This window comes from Perognathus longimembris, chromosome 2 (genome assembly GCF_023159225.1).
Source record: "Perognathus longimembris pacificus isolate PPM17 chromosome 2, ASM2315922v1, whole genome shotgun sequence".
NCBI classification, from domain to species: domain Eukaryota; kingdom Metazoa; phylum Chordata; class Mammalia; order Rodentia; family Heteromyidae; genus Perognathus; species Perognathus longimembris.
The window spans coordinates 51,112,648-51,125,702 of NC_063162.1; the positions used below are offsets into that span (position 1 = coordinate 51,112,648).

The 13,055-nt window shown below is 40.1% G+C and overlaps 1 protein-coding gene across 8 annotated transcripts in view; it reads right to left on the bottom strand.

Moving 5' to 3' along the window:
• Positions 1-4,866: 4,866 nt before the first annotated feature.
• Kcnma1 (potassium calcium-activated channel subfamily M alpha 1) overlaps positions 4,867-13,055 on the bottom strand; it is a 692,132-nt gene continuing 683,943 nt past the window's right edge. For 3 of the 8 annotated variants that reach the window (XM_048339123.1, XM_048339120.1, XM_048339122.1), the window contains 2 exons: positions 12,002-12,030; positions 4,867-5,205 (listed from right to left, as the gene is read on the bottom strand). In XM_048339123.1, coding sequence (XP_048195080.1) covers positions 5,054-5,205; positions 12,002-12,030 — 181 coding nt within the window. In that variant the 3' untranslated portion in view covers positions 4,867-5,053. Of the gene's footprint in view, positions 5,209-12,001; positions 12,031-13,055 lie in introns of all 8 variants that reach the window. The other 5 variants (XM_048339116.1, XM_048339113.1, XM_048339121.1 and 2 more) reach the window with 3 other exon arrangements.

Consider the following 13,055-nt stretch of genomic DNA (forward strand, 5'->3'; position numbering starts at 1 on the left):
ACCCAGTGAGGAAGGTTGGAGTTGCATGAGGGGTGAGTTGTTGTCATAAAATGTGAGGCCTGTAAACCTCGGTGTTTCTGAGAATAGATTTGGTTTTATGGGCTACACTTTCATGGTGACTTCTGGGAAGAAGTGATACCTCAAAACTTTCAGTCTACAAAATGCACAATTGTTGCAGCCCATCTCTCTCTATCTCTATGCCTGTCTCTGTCTCTCTCTGTCTCTGTCTGTCTCTCTGTCTCTGTCTCTGTCTCTCTCTGTCTCTCTCTCTCTCTCTCTGTCATAGGGCTTGAACTCAGTGCCTAAGTGCTGTCCCTGACCTTTTCTGCTCAAGGTTAGCACTTTACCACTTTGAGCTACAGCTCTACCTCTGGTTTTCTGGTGATTAATTAGAGATACTAGTCTCAAGGACTTTCCTGCCCAGGCTGGCTTTGAACCGTAATTCTTAGATCTAAGCCTTCCAATTAGCTAGGATTACAGTTGTGAGCCACCAGTGCCTGGCTGCATCTCTTTTGTTGTTGTTGTTGTTGTTTTGCTTAAAATTTTACCAATTGCCTAGGACTTTCAAAATGAACTTTGAACTTCTTAGCTGCACCCTTAGACTATTTACTTTAAAGCTCTTTTCATGAGAGCTCAATTTAGTTTTTCTTAGTTTTTCTACATAATCATGCCACCAAGGCAAAGTGGTCTCTACACTGAAATACCCCGTCAATGCATTATACGCCACTAAGTCATCCATCTCTGGCAAACCCTCATAGCTCAGCCTCCCGTTTCCCACAGAAATGCCTCTAGTGCCCACCAGTATTATATTTGTGTGCATTCTTCCCAAGCCACAGTCCAATATAAGCTCTTCTTCCAACCAAAGAACTAGGTCTTAGCAGAATACCCATGACCTGGCTCTTGGTAGTTTGAAATGATATATATTCTTTCTACCCAGCTGCTAGATGAATGTCTTGTTTCCTCTGGAGATAACCTGGGGGCCATTTTCATACAAACAACAACAATTTTAAAAAGCAAATAGTAAAATAGGGCAATCTTGTATAAGTCATCTAATTGAGAATACTTTCTCCAATCCACTGATATGAAGGTCTACTATTATGAAATTTACAACTATTTCCAGGGGCTGCTATATTTGGGCACTTGGGCTCCATCCTGAATATATTTTGAGCAATCTATGTTTTTCTATTGGTGATAGGGATTAAGCCTGGGACTTCTCAAATGTTAGACACTCTACCACTGAGCTATGCTTTCAGCCTGATTTAAGCAATCTTACCATAACAATGACAAGTTAGGCTTTATATTTTCTTAAATAAATAAAAAATTCTCCACACTACCTTATTTTATGGCAATATTAAAATTACTAGTAACCCATATATTTTGGGGCAAAAATCAGTCAGAAAAAGAAACACTTAAACAATCATGGTGGCCACATTAGTACAATTAGGGGGAAGTGATTTTTAACTACTTTACTCTCATAAGTAAATCCAAAGGGCCTAATCACTTCCTCCAATGATCACAGAATTTAAATGTTAAATCATCTCTTCCAAGCAGAAGAAAAATACCCATTGGGAATATAGAGCAAACACAACAGGTAAGACAAGATATTTTACTAGCAGAGTTGAAAGTGATTTCTCAATTCCTTTGGCTTTTTAAGCAGGGTGAGTCAAGCCATAAGTAGTGATGGTCTTTCCCTCACTGTGGCCATGTGAACTGGTGATTTTTACCATTTATCACTGTTCCAAAAGCAGCAAACAGCAGCAAATGAAATGTGAACAGACTACATCCAGACTCAATGTCCAAGTTGGATGGAGTTGATTGGAAGTCAAGGTGCCTCATAATCACTGTATTTGATATTCTTGTTCTCTTCCTCTTTATACCTTTCTCTATTTGTTCCTCTTTCCTTTTTTCTTGCAGGGTTCTTTCTGATGATGAGACTAACTGATCAAAGTTACATTTGTGAATGCTAGTAGCAGAGAGATAGTTAGTGTGAAGAAAAGTCATGTGAACGGAAAATGAAGTGAAAAGTTAGACTGACCACTTCTTGAAGCCCAGGTCTTGAGTGGGAACATAGCAGGAACTTAGGGGTGTTGAGATTTGAATTACATATTAGTCATTGTATGCATGTAATGGAGATAACAGGATTAACCAAAGCTGGTTTTCAAGCTGAATGAAATAGCAGTTTTCTCAATGGGAAAGGTAGCATTAGTGGTAATGCACGTATAGTAAGGACTTTCTGCTTTGTAAACAGCTTGTTGGTGAATCTGAGTTCCAAAGCACCCAAGCATCATTAGTATGGGAAAATGGCTTTTCTGGAACCCGAAACTGGGATGGAAGTTCAGAATCTTATATCCTGCAATATGTTGAATAAGACTGTCATTGGATTAAAGTGAATGCAAACAGGAAGATAGCCTTTCACAACAGAGATGGGTGAAGACTCAGAAGTCAATAAATAGAAATTAGGAAGCTCTGGTATTTCCTAGATTTTTCCATTTGTCTAGAAATGTTGCTTCTGTTTTCATTTCCTTTTCAACTTCACAGGCACCAGTTTTTACCAAAGGGGCCACCATCTATTTTATTTTGGATATCTTCTAAAGCCATGCCCAATTTTATTTTCTGGCTCAGAATAATTCATGACCATGAGCCTAGTGCCCTACCACATGAGAAAATAAATTTCTACCATCTTTGTTTTTGTAGGATATCATAAATAAACCTGAGATGGGGATGGAGAACTCTGCTACTTCCACATTACCTTGATACAGAGGAACACGAGAAAGAGGAGGACACTGAGCATTGTGCCTGATATTCCTCCAAGGGAAGTTTCTTGAGGTGATTCCCAAAGACCTACCACAATTTCAGAGGTGGTTATCAGGAAGGAGAATGAAGAAGAGTCCACCATGGCTCATGAAGGAAAGAAGAGCGTGGATTAGTGTGAATGTACTTAGGTGACCCCAATGCAAAATCATTATGTCAAAGAAGGCCTAGCTTTCAGAAAAGCTCTCTGGTATCCTAGCCGGGGGGTGGGGGGGCTCTCCCCACAAACACTTTTGATTTTATTGGAAACCAAGAAATGTGTATAAGCCTGAATAGAGACCGTTGACATCATTCAATCAGCTGAGTAGACTAGTGATTGATTATAAGTACTGTTTTTTAAACAATCCAATTGGACATACATTATATTCACAATACTTTTATAGAACTAATTCTACAAAACGTGACAACAGAGTAACCACAGTCCAACAAGTCACTGCAGGACAATGCCTACGAGGTGCAAGCACGACTACATTGGCTCTGCAGGGAGTAGACAGAGGTGGAAGCTCATTTGGCTTATGTTGGTAATTGGAGGACTTAGTGGACATGTGTTTTCATGGTGATTTCATTGCTTTGCTCTGATCTGGTTTGCACTATCATAACTAGTAACACAGGGTCATGGCCTAAAAAGTTAATGAAATAGATACCATGAGACTTTGGGGAAATATTTTGACTAGTTTGGTTAATTATCCACAGTTTACATTTTTAAGAACATAAAAAGTCACTATCACATCCATGCTTCTCCAGAGACCCTGATGGTTGTGGAAAATCGACAGTTTTGAAGTTGAAAGACTTGTTAAGTCATTGGAACAAAACAGTTGTTGGGGCAATTGTACACTGAGCATGCAAGCAACAGCAGAGTTTCTAAGACATCTTAATTGTTTCTTGTGGTTAGGAAAAAAAAAATCTGTTGACCACAGTTTGAAGTGGCTGATACAGTTTATTTCATTGCTGGTAATTGTTTTTTCAAAGGCCTTTTTCTAACAGTCTGTATTAAGTGCATCAGTTACTTTCTTTTTTTGATATTATTATTTTACTTGTTTTAGCAGTGTGTGTGTGTGTGTGTGTGTGTGTGTGTGTGTGTGTGTGTCTGTGTGTGTGTGTGTATTGTCCCAGCAATTAAATCAAGGCAAGCCAGCAAATTAAAATCTGGGCGAAAATCATCTCCATAATGGTAGATAGACACTTTCTGGCTTTCCAACAAAAACTCAGTGAGAAGAATGAGTGCAACTCAGATCCTGTTCTTAAGTAAAACTGTTCATTGGTGTTCCCAAACTTTCAGGCTACGAAGCTCTGAGACTTGGGGAAGGATTAGAAGGAGAGTTCACCAGATCCTGTTAAAATTGAAATCACTTGCTTGAGTAGTTTGGGAATATGAAATGAGAATCATAACAGCATTTAGGAGTCCCCACCATCAGAGCAAATCAAGCCATGTTTGTACAAATCTGGTCCTTAACATCGTATCCCAGGTGGAAATTCCACAGTCCTCCCAGCATTGACAGATGTCTGGGCAAACCTGATCTGGAGCTGTAGGAGAGGAAGCAAGAAGGTCTTCTCCTTAACTATAGGAACAAAGGGATGAGGAATACAGAATGAAAGCTAAAGCTACAAAAACTTGATTTTTTAAAACTGTGAAAATAAATACGTTTTGATTTATTAAGAGCTGGTGTCAACGCAGATCAAAATACACACCCATCCAGAAAAGAAGTAGCTGTTCAAGCTGCCCCCTTTCATATTCTGTTCTGGATTTCCCCAAATATATGGATACATTGTGAACCACTTTCAAATTACTTTAATAATCCATTTCCCTTAAATACAATTAGATGAGGTGGTGACCATCATCCTCCTCAAAGCAAAGAGAGAGAAGGAAGAGAAATATGCACAAAGGAGTCTGGCCACTTCTCCATGTTGATTTTGCATTGTTTAGATATAGGGAAGATATTTGACAATGAAAATGAAAAGAAAAATATATTTTCTAATAAATAAAAATAATTTTAAATGATAGAGGCTATACATGACTATTTTAGTATGTTCATTTATAAATGAAATAATTTTCTTTTCCAAAATACATGGAAGCAATATTCAAGGCAGACAAAGAGAGCAATCCTGTCTACTTTATTTTCTTGCAGTTCTTGCTTATCCTAATGTTCCCACTAGTGATTCATCATGTAAGAGGAAGAAAAAGTCACGTCACCATTTGTGAAGTTTGTCAGGCTTTAAAAAAATAGTTCTGGTCTCCTGGGAGTCAACATTCATCTTCGACTTCTCTGATTGGAGGAATCAAGCTGCTTGTGGATTTGTATTGGTTGATCTGGTTAACCATGTGGGTACTCATGGGCTTGATTTGAATGTTTCTGGGATAGGCATTATCCGGTTCATCTGTAAACCATTTCTTTTCTGCTAAAGGGTAAATGGATAGAGAACAAGAAGGAGAAATGAGAAGCTTAATTAGTCCTAGAGTAAAGCTTTTGGAAAGTTCATTGAAAAAAAAATGCAAAAAGGTAATCGATGGAAGCCGACAGTGAGTAATTGCTAAGAGATTGTGCGGTGGAGGGAGGACCCAGAACCTGAAACATACCTCTGCTTCCTGTAACAAGGAGGGAAAAAATGTGCCATGGAGACTTAGAGGCTCCAGGGCCAGAGGGGAACCTCAGAGACCAAGGAAGGGTTGGAAGATGAACTCTGGCAATGTTCTCTGGAGTCATTTTAATGGTCTGAAACGTTTTAGTGGCCAGGAGACTCTGAGTGAATCAGGAATTGGGGTAGACCTTGTGTCTGAGGAAAGATCTGAGCATGTACCAGTTAGAGTGCAGGGGTATCTTTTCTGACTCAGATCAAGCAATCTAGAATCTTCCATGTTGCCTCTTTTCCCTTGCCTTGACTTGGCTTTATTACCAGCAGATTCAAAAGCACATTATCAACTCTTTCACAGCCAGCTTTAGAGAGCTTAAAGGAAACCCAGTGACTTTGCTGGCCAATGGGAGTGAACACGAGAATAACGAGCAACGTTTTAGAAGAGGGCTTTGAAAGAGAACTCTAGTGGGTATAAAGTTATGATAAGAGTTTCAAGTGGCAATAGCCAAATGGACTGTAATAAAACAAGCTGTTAATAAGGGAGCTCAATGCTGGCTTGTCATTTTCACCCTAGATACAAGAAATGGCTGAGGAGAACTGCAAGGTACTGCAGGCTTAGGCAGTAGGGAGGTTAGGCATGATCTAGCTCTGCTCAGCAATGCAGAGCTATTTAGGACTCACCCCTGTCTTTTCCTAGGATTGAAAATTTCCAGGAAATTGGCCATATGCATAGATAGGAAGGGACTGAACACACAGAGCCCCCTTGCTTGGGAATCATACCTTTACTGGAAAACAGCTTTTAAGCACAATCACTGTTAGAGAGTTCATTAATGATTGCTCCAGTTTCCTTTTCTGCCAACTAAGACTTCACAACTGCTTTGTAGATGGCTCTAGACTGACATGTTAGTAAAAGATCACTCATCTGGCTGGTGTGGGGTGTGTGTGTGTGTGTGTGTGTGTGTGTGTGTGTATAATAGCACATAAACTAAACATCTATGATTAGATCATGACAATTCTGCTTGTTTCTTGTGGGTTCATACTGTTACTACTTCGTGTGCCCTCAATGCTGCTGTTGATGGTTGGTTACTGGGAGAGGGATATTCCTGGAAAAAGCCTCACCACCTTTTGTTCCACAGTTCAGTTTAGCCCTCAGGACACTTGTTACCACTTGCCTAGTTCTCTCTCACACTCCCTCCTGCTCTAGCTCTCTCACCTATTATAATTAAGTTCACTTTGATTTGAACAGATTGGACGATAGGAATTCATAATGCTACATCCTCACAGTGAAGCTAACTGATTAAGTGCTTTAAATTATTCCCACTGACAGAATGATAAAGTTACAATCTGTTCTGAGATGATCTACAGCTTGCCAGATTCCTACAGCTTCTTTCTACATTCATTTATCTTTTTGTCAAGCAGAGGGTTTTTTCCCCCTAAGCTTCAATTCCATAGATCTTTTAAAGTCATCAGCACATCTGAATTATTAATGAGGCTTTAGAGGCAAGACTCCTGATGGGCTGGATAAAAAAGGTTGTATAGAAATCTGGGTCTGTGTACACATCAAAATAATTTCAGCTCCATTTAAAAAACCATTTAGTTCAAGTGTGACATAGATGAACCATTATGCATTTGTGGAAACCAATTTTTTGTGATCTACGATTAAACTAACCTTTCAGGGAAGAGTAAAGTGTGATGGTTATCATGTTTTAAAAGCATTGCCAAGCTTCTGAAACAATTTCAAACTATGATTTCTTCCAAACAGTATATGTGTAAAGATGACGTTCAGCGCGAAGCCTGATGTTTGTGCTCTGTTTTCCAGAGTCACCCTTGGCTTTGGTTGTTCTGTTTTGTAGAATGAATTTGCAGAGAGATTTAAGAGCTAGGTTGGGCATGCCATCTTTGAACAGTAACTCTTCTGATGGAAAAGGAGGAGGTCTTTGTGGTAAAAGCTCTAACAACTGTAATTCATTAAAAAAAATTTAAACAATTGTTTCAGGGAATAATTGTTCAGAATTTAGTCTTTACCATTGGCTCATTGATCTTTTACCACAGAGAATATCAATTTCTATAAAAAAAAAAAGAGTGTTATTCCCCTATTGAAACTTCTCTCTTTCTCTTTGGATTTCTTGCCTGAACCTCTGCATCAAGTCTAATCTAAGCAGCGGAGGCCCTGTGTTTCACCCATACAGCTTCGGGACAAAGAAGGGGTCATAGGAAGCCACTTCCTGGTGAAGAAGTAAGATTCTCATCAGGTCTGAGAACACAGCTATTTCATTCTGGGGGCTCCTAAGACAGGAATGTGTGAATTCAGTAGAGACTTGATTAGCCTTCAACACGCCGAATCTCCAAAGTGTTGAGGAAATGGAAATATGTGTATGCTCTCGATATTTTCCTGAAAAGGTATTTTATGAAGCATCCTCGGAAGTTTCAGAGGAGCACACATTTTAATGGTCGCCATATCCTTGGCTCCATATAGGCCGCTTCAAGTTTGAGAGTGACAATTTGGCTGACTCTTGTCTGCCAGAGAAGAACCTGTGCCAATTGGTGGCTGCAAAAATGACCAGGAGGAAGAAGGAATTCTGAGCAGGAATTCAAATCAATGTTGATGTGGCCAAGGTGAAATCCAATCCCTTGCATTTAGTTCTACTCTCTACCTTCTTCCACAAGACAGAAAGATTTCTGGGAGTTGGATTTTCAGTCCTAAAATATGAAGAGCCTCCCATGGACAGAGTAAAACAGCCCTGTTTATTTCCTACCCTTGTAGGAGATACAATGCATGATGTCATTACTCTCAGCTCAATGTAGGACCCGCCAGGAGTTTCAGTCACAAAACAGTTAGTGGACTATGAAGGGTCCCGGTCTGTGGCAAGTGAACTAGCAGAACAAAATTTTAAAATGGTTGAAAAAGAAATTGGCATTGCTCTAGGGAGAAGTCATTTTTCCAGATCAGCTATGCTGCAAGCTGTCCACCATGAATGCACCATGAAGAGGTGGCTCAGGAAATGGTGACAGGGGTAGGTTAAATTCAAAAAGGTCTGGCTCACTCACACACTAATTGCATGAGTTGAGCAAGTAATGTTGCATAATTTATCTTAGCATCATTTCTCTTGTGCAGCATAGGACTGAGGATTGTTGTTTCAGTAGGGGGAGGATTTGGTGCACACGCAGCACTCACTTACTAGAAGTTTAGCTACAGGGCAAGCAAATTAAGTCAGTCATTAATATTATTCATATCATTAATAATGTTAGGGGCATCATATCATAGTGGCTAACTATATAGACTGTGTGTGTCTCCATTTCCACATCCGCCAAATGGAGATTCTGTCAGATCCTGTACGATGATCACAGAATTAAACGTGGTAATGTCAGTAATGTACTGAGAAGAATGGCTAGACTCCTGTAGGAAGTAAGGTCTTAACTTTTAGTCTAAGGATAGAATTGATTTGAGTACTAAAGGTACTGGAGGATTCCATAAAGAGAGGTAATACTCTCTGAATGTGATTGCTAATGAAGCTCTTCAACAGAGGAGCCAGGACTTGGAGAATGTGTGTGTGTGTGTGTGTGTGTGTGTGTGTGTGTGTGTGTGTGTCTGTGGGGGAGGAAGGCCTGAAGAGTGGGAATTGTGGCTGTAGAGATGATATGGGAGAATATGGTGAGAGGTTTTCCTCATCTGGAAGGTGAAGGAAAAGACAGGGTGATGGTGTTATATTGGAGAGCTCAGGAATGTGGCTGTTCTGGAGTGCCTCTCTATGTCTCACTGTGGTCTATTGATGCCTCTCATAACTAGTGTCTTCCTTGAGATAATAAGATCTAGAGCCAGAGTTAGCAATTCCTTCAGCCACAGGGCTCCAGGTGAGCAGGGTCCACTGAGGAGTGCTATGGTAAGGAAGGGCTAAACTATGTGGTGTATGACAGGCAGAGGAAGAGGCAGGCTGTATTGGACAGCCAGCTCTCGCTGGCTCTGTGGGAATTAGCCTTTCATATTACTACTCCCCAGAGAAGACTGCAGAAAAGGGGAGAGCATGACACAGTAAAGGCATTCAGAATAATTAGTCCTGTTCTCCACAAGCCCACAAGCCAAGGATTAGAGAATGAAGGTATGGAAGGGAAAGATCTGTTTGGATAGAGGGTAGGTGAGCAAGTAAAGGCTAACAAACCTTCACAGCAAAATGCTGAGCACTTCCTAGGTGTAAAATGTGGCTTCCTTCTTCTGCTCTCCAAACCTTGATGACTCCCAACCCCACCCACTGTCTCTTCTCCTCTCCTTGGACAGAATATGGCTATTCCAGAACGATGGAAATTGTTTATGCCAGAACCACAGGGGGTTGGGGTCAATCTCATTTTCTTTGCAGTGTGCTACTGTGACTCTGTGTCTCTTTTGACTAATTCCCTGAGCACACTGCCTCTCCACCCTTTACTTGCTCACCTACCCTCTGTGGTCCTGTGACCAGCCAAAGCCCTAAGGACAGACTCTTCACCCTTTTCCTCTCTGTGGAAATGCATCTCCATAGTCAACCAACTTAATGGCAGGTGCTTATTCTTTAACATATTAGGATAAAGTAGGAGTGGAGTCAAAGAAACTGATGGAGGAATTGATTTTTACCCTGTCTTGACTTCTCCAGCCCCTAGAGTTTCTCCTTTAAGGAGCCTGTTGCCATAGGAACTGACTAGGTTGATTTAATTGTCTCTATTGGGATACAGACACCTTTATTTAGGCTTTTCCCATGCTGAAGAAGAATCAGTCAAAAACATTTTTTTTTAAAAATTCTGGTCATCTTGGATCCTAACAATGTTGCCAGCAGGCACAGTCAGTGTCTCTATTATCTGAGATTACAGGACCATCCCCTAGGTTGAAAGCCACACCCAGCTCCTGAATTTGATATACCATGAAGTGGAGTTTATGTGGAGCGCTTCCAAGTATTCATTGAAATTTTGTTTCAAGATAAGCCAAGGGCATAATGATAACTATTTTTTGAAAGCTAAAGGGATTAAAAATTTCCAGATCAAATTTCTTTCAGATATACCTAGCACCTATTCTAAGGTTCTGGATCATTATCCTCAGTATTTATGATAGAACTAGAAACCTGTCCTAATCGTGGCAGGAATTTAGGTAAGCATAAAGATCTGTTTGGGAGGACTTTGGGAAAGACCTCAATTGTAATTGTTAGGGACACTGATGCCTCTATGATCATTAGATGATTGAGGCTGAGTAGCTGAAGCAACCTGGAGCAAATGGCTTAAGAACTGTGACTCTTCTACAATCCAGACCTGTGGATTCCTATATGTGCTTGATGTTACCTGCAGGTAGGCACTTTCTTCTCAAAGAAATCTCTCACCCTTTCCCTTGACATGTTTTTTGTTTCTGTTTTCAGAGAAGGAGTAGGGAAGAGATATAATGTAAGAAGCTTGTTATGCTTCCTTCTTAAATGAGCTGATGTTCCCCTGAAGGAGAAAGGGGAAGCTTAGAATCAATACAGAAAACAATGGGGAAGAATCTTCAGTGTGCTAAGGCAAATATAATACAGAAACATCAGCTAGTAAAGTAGAAATAATCAAGACAGCTTTTCCATCATCAAGCACATCATTACCCACCTATGATCCAGTCTCAGTTATCTGCTAGCTGGGGGTTGTGTGCCCCAAATCCCGGGAAGACACCCAAATTTCATCTCATGTCATAGTCTGTTCCCATTCCAGTCCCATCACAAATGCAATATAATCTCATTCGATTTGCTAACAAGATTGCACAGAAAACTTTGGATTGACTTCTATCTGCCCAATCTCTGCTGGGGATTTAGCCAACAGCCAAAGATAAGTGGCAGGGGACATTGGGGTAATATAAAAACTGAGCCATCAGCCCCCTGACAACTGGACATGGGTCTCAAGTTGATTCATACAGCTGAACAGTCTTAACTTTATATCAGACTGTTTGGACTAAAAGGTGATCAATGCTGTGCCATCAATAGCCCACCTGGTTTAACTAACAGGAGGATACAATAATTACAGAGGAGCAGGCTTGGGATGGCTGCCAAGCTTTTTCTGGAAAGTTTAGCATCAACTAGCATCATTTTTGATTTGGTAGGTCTTGCCAAGATAAAACACAGAGATGTGAACAGACCAATGGGGAGCTGGGTTAGGGTGGTGGTGATGGGAGGGGGAGTGGAGGAAGCTGGGTTTCTCAATGGGAAAATGCTTTTGGACTTGGAGCAAGGTACCAAGGTGGGCAGGGAGGCCACGTGCAGATTTGAAGGCAAGCCAGATGGAGAGAAAGTCCCCCCCCGCCCCAATTAACCAACCACACCCCCAATCCAAGAACATCAAAACAAACTCTAAGGCCATAGCAGCAACACAGCCTCATGGCGCTGAGCAATTGAAAAAGTGGAGGAAGAAAGAAGAAGGAAGGGGTAAAAAGAGAGGGAAATGGGAAGAGGGGCAGAGAAAAAGCAAAACAAAATAACTAAAACCACAAACAGAACAATATAAATTAAAAAAAATAAACCAATAACAGAATAAAATTGGTAACTCCTTTTTTTTTTAATTTCACAAAGTTTTCACAAGGACAACGTTATAGAAGAAAACCCCCAGCAGTGGCTAGGTCATGCAAAACCATTAATTGTCATACCTTGGCCCATTCTATTCATCCTTGTCGCACTTTAGAGAGAGAAGTAAGCTATGTGAGTTTTACAATGCTTTGAAACTGTCATATTTCCTGTTGAGCACTTTAACTGGCAGATTCTTAGCGTTATAAATGTTTGGAGGGCATAATTTTTTAACCTCCTTTGCAAAGAATGCATGAAGAAAGAGCTCCTTATGATCCCAAACTAGGGGGTATTATATATAGTTATATATATAGTTACATATATATATAGTTATATATAAAGAGATAGATACTTATACATCATATATAAATCAAAATATATAGGGACAAAAATAATTTGAAAAAATGTCTTCCACTCATAGGGCTATTAAATATACATGTATACAGTAGTCCCCACCTTATCACTGGTTTGAAAGCTGTGTTGTCTCTGTCTTTGGTGTGTATGTGGGTGGGGAAACGTGGTTCTGACTCAGCTTCACCATATTTTTGTCAGTAAAAGTGCTTGTCAATTCACACAGCAAGCAAATCTCCAAAACTATCATGCTGAAGGGGACAGGGGGGTCCAAAAATCTAAACCCAAAACATTCACCATAAAAACACCTTTTTAGAGATGGTACAGCTGTAGTATTTTTTTCCCTTCCTCCTTTCTGCTCCTAACATATGGATTTTTTTTTAATTAAACATCTCAAATAGGTTTAAACTAGCACAGGGCTAGTCTATCCATACAAGAATTTGGTTATGGTAGTAAATGGCCAATTTTTAAAGAACTGTTGCATTACCTAAAATATGATTTTGCATGCATAAAATATCTGACAACTATATTTTGAAAAACAGGGTGTTTTTTTTTTCTAATTTTCCTCCCATGTGTACTGTTAAAAAAATAAAGGAAAGCAAACAAAAGAGAAGCATACTAAAATGTGTTTGGCTCACTGTTGCACCTTTCTTATCCCTCATCTTACAATAACGAGGAGCAATTCTCTATTATTGTCACTTGCCTGCCTAAGTGAATTGGCTATGTTTAAGAAATGGAGGGCGAGCTGGGAACTGGTGGCTCACACCTGTGAATCCTAGCTCCTCA